The sequence below is a fragment of the Gossypium arboreum genome, chromosome 5 (genome assembly GCF_025698485.1).
Source record: "Gossypium arboreum isolate Shixiya-1 chromosome 5, ASM2569848v2, whole genome shotgun sequence".
Classification (NCBI taxonomy): Eukaryota; Viridiplantae; Streptophyta; class Magnoliopsida; order Malvales; family Malvaceae; genus Gossypium; species Gossypium arboreum.
Window position 1 is genome coordinate 47,848,714 of NC_069074.1, and position 19,917 is coordinate 47,868,630.

Here is a 19,917-nt window from a genome sequence, read left to right on the forward strand (position 1 = left end):
TTACGTGCGGACATGTGCGAAATCACCATAGGCAATTTATTTGATTCATCTGTTTCAACCCACGAATTTCTCCATTTTCACATTTCAACTCTAGTGTTTTTGTTTACAATCTACCTTGGCATCATACAATGTCAACCAGGTCCATTCCCAAGATAACGTCAAACTCATCAAATGGTAACACATCAAATTAGCCGGAAAACAGTGACCTTGAATCATTAATGGGCAATTCTTGCAAACCTTGTCAACTAGCACATATTGGCCTAAGGGGTTCGACACTTTAATCGTAAACTTAGTAAACTCAATAAGCAACTTTTTATTAGATACTAAATTCATGTAAATATAGGAATGAGTGGCCCCGGGATCAATCAATGCAATAACAATAGTATCATAAAGAGAAAATGTACCAGTAATGACATCGGGAGATGATGCATCTTCTCGGGCACGTAAAGCATAAGCTCTAGTAGGTGCTCTAGCTTCTGATCTTGCCGCTGAATCTTTTATCGCAGTTTTACTGCTAGTCCCACCTCCAGTATTTCTCGGTGGTCTACCTCTACTAGCGGTGGTATTCTGTCTAGCACTCTGAAATCTTTCTTCTTTAACTTTCTCCGGACAGTCTCTAATAAAATGCTCATGAGAACTGCAAGACCAAACAAGCTCGCTCGGTTCCCCAACACTCACCATAATGTTGCCTGCCACATTGCTGACACTCGGGCTTGCTAGGTCACACCTTACCCACACTTGCTACCAAAGTAGCTTGAACTTTAGACCCCGAATATGCTCTACCACGATCTCTATGTAAATCCCCAGTTGAAACTGTCATTCGAGGGTTTGTCTCTTTAGACCTCTTTGATTGAGATTGAAATGGCTTGCTTATCGGCCTTTTTCTGGCATCTCGAGCCTCAATAGCAGCTTTTCTTCTTTCTTTGTTCAATTCTTCGGCTTTAAGAGCTCGATCAACCAATACTACAAATTCTTTCAACTCCAAAATTCCTACAAGCACTTTAATGTCCTCATTTAGCCCATCTTCAAACCTTCTGCACATAATGGCCTCGGTGGACACACATTCCTAGGCATACTTGCTGAGTCTTACAAATTCGCGTTCATACTCTGCCACAGACATCTTGCCCTGCTTCAATTCAAGGAACTCCTTTCGTTTTTGATCAATAAATCGCTGACTTATGTATTTCTTTCTGAATTCTTCCTGGAAGAAATCCCAAGTAACTCTTTCTTTTGGCACCACTGCTACCAAAGTGTTCCACCGGTGGTAGGTCAATCTCTCAAAAGTGATACTGACACACTTTAAGCACTCCTCGGTGTACATGAGAGCTCATCAAATACACGGGTAGAATTTTCAAGCCAGAACTCGCTTTCGGGATCATCATCGATCTTTTCTCTAAACTCTTCGGCCTTTTGTTTTCGAATCTTGTCAACCGGAGGCTTGTTCGTTCTTACCAAATCTATGCCTTGAGCACTCAGAGAATCGTCGAGGTATGGGAGGGGTGGAGGAGGTTGAGCATTTGGATTTGTTCGAATAAATTCAGATACCAATTGTTCATCATTTGGAGAAAGGCATCCCGAGCCTCATCTCCCTGTCTCAATGTCTCGGTCTACTTTCCACAGTAGCGGTCCCTTGTGCGGAGCCGGCGCATTACTAGCAAAGATCATCACCGCAGCTTCCTTCAGGATCCATTACTATATTAAAACAAAACACAGTTTAGAATAATCAAGAGTCACCAAACTATCACAATATTTTTATGGCATGTATAACTAGACTTTTACACACACTTTATTAGTCCGAGAACCGACTAAACCATAGCTCTGATACCACTAAATGTAACACCCCTTACCCGTATCCGTCGCCGGAATAGGGTACGAGGTATTAACAAATTATAGTATATACTATTAAATAAAACCCAACAAAAATATAGCGTGCAATTTGATCATGGATCATTATAACATATACCATTAACAATACAAACCAATTTCAAAAGCTTCATACAAAGTGATTAATTTGATACTATAAGTAGTAATTTAAACCTAGACAATTATGACACGTAACAAAATAACTAAGTCTGTTATACATGCCATATTTCAAAATGTTGAGTTCAGATACCAAGAGTATTGATAGTGCGGGCGGATCTTCTACGATCTCTAACTCCTGTGCTAGTTGGATGACACTATAAGACAAAGGAGAGAAAAGAAAGTAAGCTTATAGCTTAGTAAGTAAGTATATAAATAACAAATAATGAATCTAATATGTTTACAACATAACTCAATTATATCATATTTTTAATTTTACTATTTACTCCAATTTGATCAAGTTTGTCCCTCTGCGTCATGATCACTAAATAAATCATAACTCGAGTTCTGAAACTCGAAATTCAAATCCGTAAAATTTCCCTGAATCTAGACTCATAAAAATTCTTATAATTTTTTTCTAGAATTTTTGGTTCAGCCAATTAGTACAGTTTATTAGTTAAAGTTTCCCCCGTTACACAGCTTAACTGATTTGACCTCTGTTCAATACGAATTGAATTTCTCTCAGTACACAATTCAAATAACCATGAAACCTATTTCATTTAAAACTAGACTCAATAAGGAATTTAGGCATATAAACTATATTTCTTAATTTGTTTTGTACAATTTTTAATGATTTTTCAGAGTTGGAACAGGGGATCACATAGTCATCCTGAGAAAGTCACACACAATTGTAAATATCTCAAAATATAGAATTCCTTTGCTTTCTCTGTTTCTTTTATATGAATATAGACTCATTAAGCTTCAATTTCACATCTCATTCAACCTATAATTAAATTCCTTCTATTTTTAGTGAATTTTCAAAATCAATTCACTGCTACTGTCCAAAACAGTTTTAATGCTAATTTCACTCTTTCACACATTCTTTATACTAACCTCATTTTAACTTATATATGTATATATACACCACAAATCATTTTCACCACATTTCATACATCACAAGTGTAGGTCCATGACTACAATGTCACCACAAAACCATCCCGTTGAACAATTCGGATTAATCCTCGATACTTGATGGTTTCAGCACACAGCCCCACCATCATATTTCATTTAATTCGGCTCTCTTGTACACATGGTGAACACTTAGTACCACTCATGCGACCTAGCCGATTTGTCCCGTAGCTCTCTTGTATACATGGTGTCCTTCACTTGGAATCACGCATGTGACCTAGCTATATTTATCTCTCACGTAGCTCTCTTGTCTACATGGGATACATCCCGTATCACACATGTGACCTAGCTACTACATTGTATCTCGTAGCTTTCTTGTACACATGATGTGCACTCGGCACCATACATGTGACCTAGCTACGCTCCCTTTATTTTATTCGATCTTTCCGAATGTTCAACCGGGATCTCTCTCTCTATTACTTATTTCCATTCTTCCAATAGTCGATTTATACTTCAACATCAGCTAGTATATAAATATAATAGGCTAAAATATAAGAATGTAAATGAAATTAATGTATTATTTACATACAAACTTACCTCGGTGCAAAATATGGGAATTTGCAATTTAGTCCAAAACTTTCTCCTTCCCCCGTTCGAGGTCGATTCCACGCCTTTCTTGATTATGAAGCTTGAAAGTTGAAGAAACCCTAGCTATGGAGGAGAGCAATTGTCGGTAGCAACTAATGAAGATGATAACCAATTTTGTGTTATTTTTCCCATTTTATTTCATTTAATATACAAATGACTAAAATTCCCTTACTACTAAACTTTCAAAAAAATTCCCTCCATGTCCAACTTTTGTCCATAACTTAAGAATGGGTCAAATTGCTATTTAAGACCTCCTAGTTAATATCCCAAAGCAATTTCATACTAAAACTTCTAAAACACGAGTTCTACAATTTATTCGATTTAGTCCCTAATCTCAACTTCAGTACAAGAATGCACGTAATTTCATCACGAAATTTTCACGAAATCATGAAATCATATCATAAACCCCAAAATAATCATAAAACAATTATTTCTATCTCAGATTTGTGGTCACGAAACCACTATTCTGATTAAGCCCTAATTCGGGTTGTCACAATGAATACGGGGTTAGCATTGTCTGATGATGGGTCAATCTTAGCAGAGATGAGGGCTAAACCGTTATTTCTCCAGCTAATTTGTGATGGTCAAAGAACGATAGTGAGTTCGAACCAAGAGAACTCAATGCGAATCGAAGTTACGACTCAGATTTTCGTGTTGGACCGGATAACCTGTTTGATGTTTCGAGACAGGATATGTGTACAGAAAAACGATGAATTGATTCAGAAAATATTACATGAGGTGCACAGTGGTCATTTATCGGTTCACCTGGTAGCACAAAAATGTATAATGATTTAAAGAAGTTGTATTGGTGGCGGTATGAAAAGGGACATTTCGAATTTTTAACCAAGTGTTTGATCATCAACAAGTAAAAGTGAACATCAAGTGCCTTGAGGACTACTTCAATCGGTAATGGTGCTCGAGTGGAAATGGGACAAGATTACCATGGATTTTGTAACCGGTTTGCCTTTGACTCCTAAAAGAAGGATGTTGTCCGGGTAGTGGTTGATAGATTAACAAAGTCAGCCCACTTTATACCAAGACGCACTGATTACTCACTTGATAAATTAGCCGAATTATATATTGTTGAAATTCTGAGGTTGCACGGAGTACCTATGTCTATAATATCATATAGAGATCCGAGATTTACCTCGAGATTTTGGAAAAAGTTACAAGAAGCTTTGGGTACAAAATTGAACTTTAGTACCGCGTTTCATCCACAAACAGATGGTCAGCCGGAAAGAGTAATCCAGGTACTCGAGGATATGCTTAAATACTGTGTCTTAGAATTTGGAGGTAGTTGGGAGAAATATCTATCTTTGATTGAATTTGCCTACAATAACAGTTATCAATCAAGTATACAAATGGCACCGTACGAAGCCTTGTATGGTCGTAAATGTCAGACTCCTTTATATTGGACCGAACTTAGTGAGAAACAGATTCACGGAGTTGATCTAGTTAAAGAAACCGAAGAGAAAATAAAAGTAATTCGGGATTGCTTGAAAGCTGCTTTAGATCAACAAAAGTCATATGCAGATTTAAAAAGAAAAGAGATTGAATTTCAGGTGGGTGATAAAGTGTTCTTGAAGGTGTCACCATAGAAAAAGATTTTGAGATTTAGCCGAAAAGGCAAGTTGAGTCCACGTTTTATTGGCCCGTACGAGATTACTGAGAGGATTGGACCAGTGGCATATCGGTTGGCCTTACTGGCAGAGTTAGAAAGAATTCATAACGTGTTTCATGTATCAATGTTGCAACGTTATTGTTCTAATCCTTCACATGTGATTTCTCCAACAGAAATTGAGATTCGACCGGATATGACCTATGAGGAGGAACCAATAAAGATTTTGGCTCGAGAAATTAAACAGTTAAGAAATAAAGGTATAGCCTTAGTGAAAGTATTGTGGAACAGACATGGGATAGAAGAGGCTACGTGGGAACCTGAGGAAGCTATGAGGAAACAGTACCCAAACCTCTTTACCGGTAAGATTTTCGGGGACGAAAATCTCTAAAGGGGGGAGAATTGTGACAACCCGAATTAGGGCCTAATCGGAATAGTGGTTTCATGACCACAAATCCGAGATAGAAATAATTGTTTTATAATTATTTTGGGGTTTATGATATGATTTCATGATTTTGTGAAAATTTCGTGATGAAATTCTATGCATTGAGCGCTTAAGTTGAAATTAGGGACTAAACCCAATAAATTGTAAAACTCGTGTTTTAGAAGCTTTTAGTATGAAATTGCTTTGGGATATTAACTAGGAGGTCTTAAATAGCAATTTGACCCATTCCTAAGTTATGGACAAAAGTTGGACATGGAGGGAATTTTTGGAAAGTTTAGTAGTAGTAAGGGTATTTTGGTCATTTGTATATTGAATGAAATAAAATGGGAAAAATAACACAAAATTGGTCATCATCTTCACTAGTTGCTGCCGAAATTTTCTCTCCTCCATAGCTAGGGTTTCTTCAATTTTCAATCTTCATAGTAAGTGATTTCAAGCCCCGTTTTTAATGTTCTTCACATTTTGAAATCCTCGTAGCTTCGGTTTACTTATTTCTACCATTATTTCGAGTTAGGGTGTATGTTTAAAATTTACCCATGAATGATAGGCATGTATTGTGTTGTTTGATGGTAGAATATGAATGTTTGAAGTTAGGAGAACGATCTTTTCTAAGCGATTTTTAACGAAAACGAGCAAAACGGCATAATCGATAAAAATACCTATTATTCATAACTATGTGTTAGAGTGAGAATTTGATGTTTCCATAGAAGAGAAAAATGATCAGTAGGTCATTAAACATAAGAATAAGGGCTGAAATTAAATTTCCGAGCCCTGGGGAAAAATCGTAATTTTGTAAAAGTTAGGGGGCAAAAATGTAATTTTTTTATAATGTGATTTTTGGATTAAAATAAATAGTTCGAGTGTTAAATGAACTAAATATGTTGTTATAGATCAAGAAAAGCGTGGAATCGACCTCGAACGGGGGAAGGAGAAAGTTTTTGACTAAATTGCAAAATTCTCATATTTTGCATGTAATATCCTGATTTTGGGCCTAGTCGGAATAGTGGTTTCGTGACCACAAAATCCGAGATAGAAATAATTATTTTATGATTATTTTGAGGTCTATGATATGATTGCATGATTGTGTGAAAATTTCGTGAAGAAATTTTATGCATAAAGTGCTTAAATTGAAATTAGGGACTAAATCGAATAATTTGCAAAACTTGCATTCTAGAAGTTTCTAGTATGAAATTGTTTTGAAATATTAATTAGGAGGTCTTAAATAGAAATTTTACCAATTTCTAAGTCTATGGACAAAAATTGGACATGGATGGAATTTTTGGAAAGTTTAGTAGTAAGGGCATTTTGGTCATTTAGGGTAAAATGAATTAAAATACAAAATTAAAAGCCAATTTTGCTGATCTTCAACCCCATGGCCGAATATAGCAAGGAGAAACCATGGCTAGGGTTTTCAAGCTTCCAAGCTCGATTGTAAGTCCGTTCTAGCCTCGTTTTTAATGATTTTTACGTTTTTGGAGTCCGTGCTCGATTTAGCTTATGCTAGCAATAATTTAACCTAGGGTTTATATTTGGAAAAATACCCATAGGTGAAATTTGTGTATTTTGGTGTTTTATGATAGAATATGAGGTTTTAAATTATGTTAGACAACTTGTGCTACTCGGTTTTAAGTGAAAACGAGCAAAAGGGCTTAATCAAGAAAAATACCTAATAGTCATAAGTACATGTTAGAGTGAGAATTTGATGTTGCCATAGAAGGGAAAAATGATCAGCATGTCATAAAACATAAGAAAATAGGCTGAAGTTTAATTTACGAGCTTTGGGGAAAAAATGTAAATATGCAAAAGTTTAGGGGCAAAATTGTAATTTTTCCAAAATATGATTTTGGGTCAATTTGAAAAATGTGAGTCCTAATTAGACTATATTTTAAATGATAGAGCAAGGAAAACTGAAATTCAGGCTAAAATGGGGAAAATACCAAGATGTGGACGAAATGGTAAAAGTAGCCATTTTCGCATACGAGGTAAGTTCATGTGTAAATAATGTAGCATAATGGTTATTTTTAAGTTATTGATGTTAATTATATGTTATGCTGAATTTTATTATGAAATGTATGCTTTGTGGTTAATTTCAAATAATATGTAAATTATGTGAACTACTTGTTAAATATAATTGTTACCGAGTATTGATTTCGGCATTCTACGGAAGACGGCAAGGATAAGTGTTCGAGGAAAAAGCCCGTTTGAACCTTAGGAATAGATTAGGATACAAGTGACATGTCACTAGGATGGTTGAGCATCCGAACTCGTTGAGTTGAGTCCGAGTTCACTTATGGATGCGAATGTCCGGACTCATTGAGTTGAGTCCGAGTTCGAGAGATATAACTAGGCATCCGAGCTCATTGAGTTGAGTCCGAGTTCACTTATGGATGCGAACGCCCGAGCTCGTTGAGTTGAGTCCGAGTTCACTTATGGGCGGGTTACATGGTAGCTTGGCTACATATGTGGCACTTATGTGCAAACTTTCCATGTATCCGAATTATATTCCGATGTGTTCAACGGGTAAAGTTCTACTGAAATGGAGGAATACTCAAGATGAAAGGGATGCATTGTTAAGTGTTGTGAAATGGGTACTTTGAACAGGTATGTACTTAACCCTCGGGTTGAAAAATCGATATAACAACAATATGGTAAAATGATAAATGAAAATGTGATATGAATGTCTTGGTGATGATTATGCAAATGATGTTTTATGTTTGCTTATATGGTTATGTTACTTGCTATTTGCATGTGAACTTATTAAGCATTTATGCTTACTCCCTCCTTTTCATTCCTTGTAGTTTTGACAAGCCAGCTCGAAAATTGGGAACGGTCGGAGGCTCGCTCACACTATCCGTATACCATCTTGGCATAATGGCTTGTATATTTTGAGTATGACATGTATAACATTATAATCATTTTGTATATATGGTCTTATAATATGGTTATTGAGTGGTATGGAAATGCTTGGTAATGAGTAGCCATTGGAATGGCTAATCATGATCATATTTGGTGTTATGTATGTCAAATTACTAGCTAATCCATGGAAACCATGAAATAGGTAAAATTTACCATAAAATAGATTCAGACAGCAGTAGTGACGTGAATTTGAAAAATAACTAAAAAAATTAGAAATGGAATTAAATAATGAATAAATTATGTAATAGAAGCTTGATAAGTCTATTTTCATATGGAAGAAGCGAAACAGGTATATGAGCTGTATTTTATGAGATGTTTAAATTTTTGTGAAACAGGGCCAGAGCGATTTCTGGATCCCCTATTCTGATTTTGGAAATTCACCATAAATTTTACAAAGATAATTAGAAGTCATTATTTATATGTAAAGATTCATTATTGAGTCTAGTTTTATTAGAGACAAACGTCATAGTCATTGAAGCGCTGTACAGGGAGATATCTGATTCGTAATACACAAAGGTCAGAGTAGTTGAACCCTGAAACAGGGGAGTCTTTAACTATTAAACTGTACTAATTGGACCGACCAAAAATTCTAGAAAAACATTAGTAGATAGATATATGAGTCTAGTTTCAGGAAAAATTTACGGAATTGGATTTCGAGTTTCGGAACTCGAGATATGATTTTTAAAGCGACTGTGATGCAATTAGCCAGCTTGTCTGGAAATTTTAAAATGAATTGTATGAGCTGTTTAAGTAATGAATTAAGTCCATTAACACCTCGTGTTCGACTCCGACAACGGTCTCGGGTACGGGGCGTTACATTGCACCGAGGTAAGTTTGTATGTAAATAATACATTAATTTCATTTACATTCTTATATTTCAGCCTATTATATATATTAGATGATGTTGAAGTATAAATCGACTATTGGAAGAATGGAAATAAGTAATAGAGAGAGAGATCCCGGTTGAACATTCAGAAAGATCGAATAAAATAGAGGGGGCGTAGCTAGGTCACATGTATGGTGCCGAGTGCACATCATGTGTACAAGAAAGCTACAAGATACTATGTAGTAGCTAGGTCACATGTGTGATACGGGATGTATCCCATGTAGACAAGAGAGCTACGTGAGAGATAAATGTAGCTAGGTCGCATGCGTGATTCCAAGTGAAGGATACCATGTAGACAAGAGAGCTACGAGACAAATCAGCTAGGTCGCATGAGTGGTACTAAGTGTTCACCATGTGTACAAGAGAGCCGAATTAAATGAAATATGATGGTGGGGCTATGTGCTAAAACCATCAAGTATCGAGGATTAATCCGAATTGTTCAACGGGATGGCTTTGTGGTGACATTGTAGTCATGGGCCTATACTTATGATGTATGAAATGTAGTGAAAATGATTTGTGATATATATATATATATAAGTTAAAATGAGGTTAGTACAAAGAATATGTGAAAGAGTGAAATTAGCATTAAAACTGTTTTGGACAGTATCAGTGACGTGAATTTCAAAAATCACAAAAAATATAAGGAATTTAATTAGAGGTTGAATGAGATGTGAAATTAAATCTTAATGAGTCTATTTTCATATAAAAGAAACAGAGAAAGTAAAGGAATTCTATATTTTGAGATATTTACAATTGTGTGTGACTTGCTCAGAATGACTATGTGATCCCCTGTTCCAACTTTTAAAAATCATTAAAAATTGTACAAAACAAATTAAGAAATATATTTATATGCATAAATTCCTTATTAAGTCTAGTTTTAAATGAAATAGGTTTCATGGTTATTTGAATTGTGTACTGAGAGAAATTCAATTCGTAGTGAACAGAGGTCAGATCAGTTGAGCTGTGTAACAGGGGAAACTTTAACTAATAAACTGTACTAATTGGCTGAACCAAAAATTCTAGAAAAAAATTAGTAATAATTTTTATGAGTCTAGATTCAGGGAAATTTTATGAATTTTAATTTCGAGTTTCGTAACTCAAGTTATGATTTATTTAGTGATCATGACACAGGAGGGACAGCTTGATCAAACCAGAGTAAATAGTAAAAAAATTAAAAATATGATATAATTGAGTTATGTTGTAGACATATTAGATTCCTTATCTGTTATTTATATACTTACTTACTAAGCTATAAGCTTACTTTCTTTTCTCTCCTTTGTCTTATAGTGTCATCCAGCTAGCACAGGAGTTAGAGATCGTTGAAGATCCGCCCGCACTATCAATACTCTTGGTATATGAACTCAACATTTTGAAATATGGCATGTATAGCAGACTTAGTTATTTTGTTACGTGTCATAATTGACTAGGTTTAAAATACTACTTATAGTATCAAACTAATCATTTTGTACGAAGCCTTTGAAATTGGTTTGTATTGTTAATGGCATATGTTATAATGATTCATGATCAAATTGCACGCCATATTTTTGTTGGGTTTTATTTAATAGTATATACTATAATTTGTTAATACTTCGTACCCTGTTCCGGCGACGGATATGGATAAGGGGTGTTACAATCGGATTTCCCCTTTTTTATTTCAACCAGGACATTTATCCTGTTTTCATTTACACTAGCACGTCTTACGGATTATCATACAATGAATATCTAATTATCATACATTCAAGAACATGCATTTTTAAGTATATTAAGAGTTTACTTCGGGTTATACGAACTTACCTGGTAGTCATTTCGGATTCGTGTCTCAGTTATTCCGAAACCTTTCGTTTTCCAAGGTCGACCTCCGGAATTGGTTCCTCGTACATCACATTTTTCATTTTAGGATTAAAACTCCTGGGCAAAATGACCATTTTGCACCTAACCTTTCACGATATTTACAATTTAGTCTTAAGGCTCATATAATGAAATGCATGTAATTCCTTGGCTACCCAAGCCTAGCTGAATGTTATTCACACTCATAGCAGCCGGTGTTTTTCCTTCATTCTATATTTTTCTATCCATTTTCACAACTCTTGCAATTTAGTCCTTTAAGTCGTTTCCATGAAAAACCATTCAGTAAAAGTTGTTTACCATCCTTTAAACTCTCATATTCCTCCATAAATCATCAAAACACAAACATCTCATGCATGGGTAATTTTCTAAACATGAACCTTAGCATGAGATATGGGTAGAAATAGAAAGAGCATGTTACGAGGATCTCAAAAATACGTAGAACATTAAAAACGGGGCTAGGATTGACTTACTATCAAGCTTGAAATGTTGGAAAAACTAGCTATGGAGACCCTTAGAAATTTGGCAGCATGGAGAAGAAAATGAGCTGATTTTAGCTTGATTTTTCCCTTTTTATTTTGTTTATTACCAAATGATCAAAATCTCATTCCTTACTAAACTTCCAAAATTTTCCATGCATGCCCATTTTTGTCCAAAAACTTAAAAATTGGGTAAATTACTCTTTAAGGACCTCTAATTAATTTCCCAAAGCAATTTCATACAAATTTCTTCTAGAACCCAAGTTTTGCAATTTATTCGAATTGGTCCCTAATTTCCCACGTATTTTTTCTAATTAATTTTTTCCGTATTTTTTGCTGGAGATTAGGTCACGAGATCCTTCCCACGTATGATAAAATTGCTAGCATCCGTCACGGGTTTAATAGTTCTTGTCCGAGGTGTGGGAACGATAAAGAAACTTTGATTCATGCTATGAAGGATTGTCCGAAGACTAGGGTGGTGTTGGAGTACGGAGGTTGCCACAACAATTTTCTCGATGGTAATTATTCCTGTTGTATTGACTGGATTGAAGCGGTGGCTCATGTGCTGGACAAGATGGTTGTCTCTGATTTTATCACAGTTCTCTGGAATATATGGAATAGTAGGAATAACCGTATTTTTTGGGGGGTGGAGGAGGAGGCCAAAGTTATTTGGGAAAGAGCAGCATCCTTAAGTCATGATTTTCGGATTTTTAACTTAGAGGAAGTTCCTATGCTGCCACGGACGAGAGTGGAAGAAGCCGGCCCCGGGGGTGGTGAAAATCAACTTTGACGCTACTGTTCTCAGCAATCAAACGTGGTTCGATCTTGTGGCGAGGGATAACGATGGTTTTGTTCTTGGGGGTCGGACGGGGTCCATGAATAAAGAGATAAATATTGAGAGGGTTGAGATGCAGGCTATGGAAGAGAGCATTAATTTTGCAAGGATAAGAGGTTAGGATAAGTTGGAGCTGGAATCTGACTATGCAAGTTTAGTCAACCGTTTCTATAAAAGAGATTTAGATTTAACCACTATGGGCCATTGTTTGTGACTCATTTATAAGCAAACCGTCTCTTTTTCCTATTTTAAGTTTGAGTTGGGCTCCTCATAACTATAATAGTGTTGCTGACCGTCTTTGTAAGATGGCAAAAGAGAAGAACTGGGCTATGAACTTGGATGTTGATTACCTGTTAGATATTCATGATTTAATTTTGAAAGATGCAATAAAGTGATGTTGACCTTTGGGTCGTTTTTATCAACCCAAAAAAAAAAGATAAACCCTTTTTGGTTAAAACAAATAATCCTAATCTGTAAACAAATCCATTCCCAATCCAATTAAGCTAAAAATACATCCCATATAAGAATATTAGATACAATTTATGATTACATCAGACATAGAACATCCTTTAAGAACAAAAGGAACTCCAAAAGTAAGCCCATTGGTCGAAGGGAAGTTCATCCATACTTATGACAAGGTTCGATCCGTAATTTCAACAGTGTGGTAGTGTCTGTATTGTATGAAAAAAAGTTAACAAAAGATTAATAACAATAATACAGGCAAATTTACCATCTAATCTCTTTTTTCTATCTAGTTCTGCAATTAGTTTGGTCTTAACAAAATGACATTCTGAAGCTACCATATCATATCTTTATATCAAATACATCACGAACTTCAATTTTGTAACTTTGCCTTCTTTGCATCTGCTCCTAGCATTTGATTCCCCCATTTCTCAAGGAATGTCGTGTCCATTTTTAAGGCAATGCAAGAGACTCATATGCTGATAATTGAAGCATTCATCTTATCAGAACTCCCCTGATATTTTAGCTCTACAAACGTGCCGCCGCCTTCTCCCTTAGCTAGTCTTCCCGGGTTAATACAAACACATCTTTTCATTTGTTCTTCTTCCCCTTCGGTTGTCCCCCCTACAGGTAACACCTGCAACCAGAAAGAACATGCAGAATGTATGAGGTTTACATTCCTTTATCATTACTCGAACTTTTTGATGAGTATGTACCCCACATGTGTATTCAATTTTTTCAAATATTTACGGGGTCTTAAAGGATCATATATCATGCCAATGTCTGAATATATGTCGAATATGAGTGCCAGACATGAGCACTTAAAGGAAAATAAAGAGTTAAAATAGGGAGCCATTTCTTTTTCTTCGTTGTTTCAACTGAAGTTGGAACAGGGCAATTTCTAAGTTACTTGGACTCCGGATGTTTTCAACACGAGTATATTTAACTATTTGACTAGTTTTTCTATATATTTAGAAGATCCTTAGAGATCAAATTCCAATATTTATGTCCAAATATGTGTTGGATATGGACGTCGGATACATATATTTCAAAAAGAACAAAGGTTTTTCTAAGTGTTCCTATATATTTTAAAGGATCCTTAGAAATAATATTCTTATATCTATGTTTGAAGATGTCGGACATGGATATCTGATACAAATATTTTAAAAGAATAAATATTTTCTAGTTTTTTCTATATATTTAGAGGATCCTTAGGGATTATATTCCTATATCTATATTTGAATATATCAAACAAGGACAACAAATACAGATATTTCAAAAATCAAAGGTTTATCTAAGTTTACATATATAGATGATCCTTAGAGAGGATATTTCTGCACCTATGTTTCAATAAGTTGAACATGAATATTGTATACAAACATTTCAAGAGAAATAAAAGGCCGGAAAAACGTAGGACAGTTTAGGATCGTTACTACTAACCTTGACAAAGTACTTGATGTCTGAAGGTAAGATAAGAAGATCTGGAACTGAGGATATATGAAGAACTTCAGAAGCAAGGGAAAAATCCATTGGGACACCTTCAGCTGGTGGATACAGTGGATAAAAGCTGTCTCGTAACATCAATTAATAAGATACATTTGATAGATTAGTACTTCTATCTTATGATTGAACCAAGAAATCATTAACTGAAATGAGTTTCAACAAAGATAACTTATTGAAAGATACCTCTGTTGGCTAAGAATATGGCTGGCAAGTCTGCTCAACCGATCATTAGGTTGTCCATCCATTGAATGTCTTGACATCTCCTCCCCACTAAGATGTTTGAGAATATCTACCGTACAGCAACCTATCATGACCTGAAATCAAAAATTTATGCTACTCAAATTTGATTGTCATATAGAGTGTCTGTCACAAATATGTTAAGGTTTTCCAAAATATTCATATATTTAGAAGGTACTAGGAGGATTGCATCCTTGTACCATGTCTGAATATAAATTGAACACGAGTGCTAGTGTCAGATACCAGGTGTGTTCTGAACACGGTTATGTTCAAGTTTTTGTTAGATTTTTGTATATTTGGAGAGTACTAGGAGGATGATATTATCATATCATGTCCGGATATGTTTCAAACTCAAGTTTTAGACACATTTTTAAGAAAAATGAAAAGTTGGAACTTAGTCCAAAATTAGTATGGAATATACTTTTACATGTTCTATTGCTCCAAGTTAAATTGTCTTATTCGGCAACTGGCTTAAAAGTTACACTCTATTAAGCTATGTTACTCTCAACTCTTCAATTTCCCTAGAGTATCCATGTCAGGGACTTAAAAGTCTCCAACATATTCAGACATGATGATTCTCCAAATAAATTCAAAAAAAATTTAAAAACAGAATATACCCGCGTTGGATACTTATATCCAAGACTGACCTCTGAATCCAAGTAACATATCCAAAAAGCAGAAGCTGTAGTGAAAGGTAAATAAAGTAACAGAATTGATAAAAGTGGCATGAAGGTCGTCATTGCTTTACCTGATCTGCCTCAAAAATCCCTGGATTATTGAGACTGGTTATCTGGATAAGAATAGAGAAACAAGATCATGTAAAGTATGAAAACGTATTGACTGTGAGTAGGAAGTCATCACTAGATCAGCAGACCTGAAGCCTAACATTGAGAGAATCGAGATCGAAAGCAGGCTGCATAAAGTTCAAATGTAAATTTCAGCATATCAAAATATCAACAAATCAAACAGAGAAGCATAATTTATTTTGTTTGGCAAAAGAAAAATGACCTGAGGGAAAACAAAATCATGATTAGCATCTCGTATGGAAGGAACCATAACCAACCGAGCATTGGGTCCCATATATTCCAAATAATCTTGAACCTGAAAATACCAGTAAGAAAAACAGATGAATGAAAAAGCCTAAGTTATGTTACTCCGACTAGGATGTGTCGTATTTCCATAGTCATACCTCACTAGTCACTACATGTCAAACAAAAATAACAAGGAAATATGAAAAGAGCAACATAGAACATAAGTAGTAACTTTTTCTTTATAGATACCATTCTAAGAACTTCTGATTGGAATATATCATCGAAACTCAAGTCAACAGTTCCTTTCTTGATCTGTGGATGTTCAGAATCGATGAAAGGTCCTAACTGAAAATTAACAATAACCCAACACAAGAAGTTCCCTGGTTACTTGAAACAGTAAAATTCTATAAAAGCATCAGGGGAAAAGTGCGGTGGGTTCACACCAGTATAAGCAACTGTGGAGAGTTTCTGGTTGCGTAGGCAAGCAGTTCTGAAAGAGGTTCAAATAATAAGTTGTCTGTAGTAGTGAATGGACCAGCGGCAATAATCTGTTCAAACATTCATCACATTAAAAGAATCTGCTAAAAACAAAAACAAAAAATTTAAAAGGGGAAGCACTTAGACTCAAGGAATAAGTGTAAAATACGGGTTTGTATCTGGTACAGTCATCTTTGATAATTTTCCCCAAGTTTTCCCTGTATTTGGAGGGTCCTTAAAAGATCATGTCTCCATACTCATGTCCAAAAATGTTTAGGACGTGTTGGACACAGTATTTTAGGAAAAAGGAAGAGACAGGACGATATAGGAACTATCATTAAAGAGAAATCCAACTTGCCATGGCTGCATGAGTCCAAAAATTACAAATCTATGATATTTATCTTATATAGAAGACTATCCTACGCACCATTGTGGTCTCTGTTGGCGTGGAGGAAAGATGAGTTGCCTGAATCTCCTCATCTAAAGCTTGCTTCTTTGTAGGAGGCAAATCTGCGTCTGCAGCAATGGATAAAGGAACAGAATCTACTAGCTCTGATGCGATCAAACAATGGCCACTAGGATTGTGACCCTTGATGCCTACAATCTGCACAGAAGAAATATCTCCAGGCTGATTTGGGATTTATTGACAAAAAAAACAAAACCAACAATCTTTTATAATGTTTATTACCTGGCCTGGAAAAACAGAAAAGTGACTCAGTTTATTTAACTCTAGACGAACACGTTGCCCTCTCGAATGCTCAACACTGTCAAAACAATAGAAAGACACCCAGAAAGGAAAATTAGAACAGCATAGATAAACGCTTTTTGCCTAATGTGAAAAGTGTTGAGAGTAGTCCAGACCTCCATTTACAAAGCAACACCCTTAAATAGAAACTAACGAATGCCTAAAGTCCAGATTTAGGTTGAATAAAAATATTATATCAACCAAATCGGTCTCACACCATATGGTCAGGTAGTTCTATTCAGAATTTAATTACAATGGCACACGTGATAAAGAGTTTGATAATTCATTTGTTATGTGGCTGACTCATCAATAATAAAATCCTATATGATATTTGACTATGTTCTCACATGTTAATGCATAAAGAAAACCTATTTGGTTCCCTCTTAATTGGTTGATGTACATGAATACAATAAATAGAAGGACCAGGAAATTTTACCTGCTTTGCAACAAGATAGATTTATCATTTAGATGACCTTCTCCATCACAGCAGATCATCCCCACAGCAAACATGCTCCTCTAAAGCAATAAATCCTTTTAGATGCACAGACAATTGAAGACACTGAGAGATAAAGACTGGTGAAACAGCAGACTACCTGCGAAGCAACTGATGGATCCATTGGTTCTTCGTAGAGACTAGATGCAACAAGTGCAGCTGCATGCTTTCTGATGCGGTTTTCAATTGCATTGAACTGTACCAACGATAGACCATCTTAGTAACATACATCGCACATAAAACAACAAATCATTCATGCTATAATAACTATCACATACCCTGTCTTCAATCCTGTCATACATGAACCTGCAACCTGGTTCTAGCCCTGATCGGTGGACCACCAATGAAGAGCTTTTTAAAGGTTGAACCCTTTTAATAATTCCATCCTCAAGATCATAATGTTCTTCAATGCCATTGGCAGTCTCTATAGTAGGAAGATTATCAATGTTGAATTTGACCACAAATTTGTTACTTCGTTTCCCAAACGGTGTCACTAGTTTTGATTTTCTCTCAGAAGAATAAATGTTCCCATTTGTTTTACGAGCCGAGTCATATATGTCCAACTGAAGTTTCTCATATTTGTCTATTGGAGTTCCAAGAATAACATCTTTTGTATCTTCATCTTCAGCATCAAGAACCCTGGGCCAATCACGTCCCATGATTTAAAAACTACACTTAGATTAGAAACTCTACAATATAATCCAAAACACAGGACTTGAAGCCTCTGGTAATGCTTCAAGTGGAAATTCAACCACAATTACCAGATATAAAAGAAAAAAAAAATTATACATCCACAAATGCCATATGAATGACACTGGGGATTCAACTATTTCCACAGACCCCACCCCAAACCTGAACTAAATTTAAGTTCTAGCACCCTAACCTAATCCCGACATGAACAAACCCTCCAACCGTGATCCACCCCAAAACTTAAGCTCCATTTCTAATAATATACCAACCATATCAAACACATATAATAAAGTCAAGTAAAAATTAAAGAATTCTAATTAAAATATATAAAAATAGTTATAAAATTAAAAGAGAGATATCTTAGTAAATATCCCAGGTCCAGATGGATTTGTTCTAAAACCGTCTAAACCTGAACCTGAAAATTTTCACAGAAAACCCACATGACCCGCCCTCGCCCAGAACCGGATTTTAAGAAAAAGAAAAGAAAACACTCTTATAGGGTTGGGTCAAAACCCAATAAGTTGAGGTTATTTTGCCAATCTTGCCGTATGAATTATACGGCAATTCAACCAGTGCACACAAATTTCTTATCCTCTTAGGCCCATTTGATCAAACAAACAAGAAAACATGCAAATAATTGCTTTCCCTTTTTTCTAAAGGTATGTAAAAAAGGTGAATAGATAGCAGTATATGAAACAGGATAACATGAAAAATACTCACATGACAACGTCTTTAAAAGAGTACATATGCAAACCAGGATCCTTTTTAGCACTCGCCCGTAATTGTTCATTCTGTAGGTGCCCTAAAAACCCATCCATCTCTGCATCCTTCACAACAGATTCATCAAGTTGTCTGCACCAAAATTAGGCTTTTAATCGGAGCATTAACACTCAAATAAACCTAATAGATCTTCAAAGTCTAAGGGGAAAAAAAACAAAACAAAACAACAATGGAACCATACACGAAAGTACTCTATGAATTTGTCCCTACACAAATACTAACAACACAAAAGAGGGTTAGCTAAATCAGTAGAATTACCGATTGAGATAATAAATCTCCCAGCTTGAAACCAGATCGGAAGGCTCGAGACGGTAATCTTGACAAAATGTATGACCTTAAAAGAAAGAATTTGGATCTTTTTAGAACCAATTATTCAAAAATAAGAGTGGGAGACGGCGATAAAATTGAAATTTAAAAAAGAGAACTCACATTTTTTGAGAATCTCTTGTTCTTCGTCAAGAGTAAACCCACTCTTCAAGAACTCTGCTTTGATCTCCTCTTCCATGGCTGCTTCCGTCACTCCCACTCTCACTCTCTCAGTTGATTTCTGTCAATCTGTTAGGGTTTCCTTTTTGCTGATGCGAGAAATGGCGGGAAATTTTCTGCTTTGGATAAGTATATGGCAAAAGGTGGCTTCTGCACTTTCGCGGGTTTTATTGTTCCAATTTATTTTTAGCCCCAACTTTTTCCTTTATTAGCAATAATACCCCTCTTAGATGGGCCCTAATTTTATATAAACTACTAGCATAATTTTAAACCCACACTTCACAATTGGCTAATTATTTTTTGGTCAAATTGTACGGTAAAAGAATTAAAGACTAAAATATGCTTCAAATGCTTATACTTTTCATACATTTAGAATTTAGTCCACATATTTTAAATTTTAAGAATTTTGGTTC

General features: G+C 35.5%; 1 protein-coding gene across 1 annotated transcript; it reads right to left on the reverse strand.

Annotated features, from left to right (window-relative positions):
- Positions 1-13,121: 13,121 nt before the first annotated feature.
- LOC108463765 (uncharacterized) lies at positions 13,122-19,684 on the reverse strand. Its single transcript, XM_017763672.2, has 16 exons — positions 19,448-19,684; positions 19,277-19,352; positions 18,959-19,090; positions 17,827-18,187; positions 17,649-17,744; positions 17,492-17,571; positions 16,999-17,074; positions 16,738-16,914; positions 16,277-16,381; positions 16,083-16,178; positions 15,811-15,903; positions 15,677-15,715; positions 15,551-15,592; positions 14,749-14,879; positions 14,503-14,629; positions 13,122-13,699 (listed from the first exon to the last, which is right to left on the reverse strand). The coding sequence occupies exons 1-16, from the start codon at positions 19,521-19,523 to the stop codon at positions 13,535-13,537; spliced, it is 1,872 nt and encodes a 623-aa protein (XP_017619161.1). The 5' UTR covers positions 19,524-19,684; the 3' UTR covers positions 13,122-13,534.
- Between the last annotated feature and the right edge of the window lie 233 nt (positions 19,685-19,917).

Excerpts from the sequence above, each read along its gene's own strand:
- LOC108463765 (XM_017763672.2), bottom strand. The coding sequence starts at position 19,523 with ATGGAAGAGGAGATCAAAGCAGAGTTCTTGAAGAGTGGGTTTACTCTT. Across the intron at positions 16,915-16,998 it reads TTTCTGTTTTTCCAGGCCAG|ATTGTAGGCATCAAGGGTCA; the intron begins GTAATAAACATT and ends TCTTCTGTGCAG. Across the intron at positions 15,593-15,676 it reads CTCTCAATGTTAGGCTTCAG|ATAACCAGTCTCAATAATCC; the intron begins GTCTGCTGATCT and ends ATTCTTATCCAG.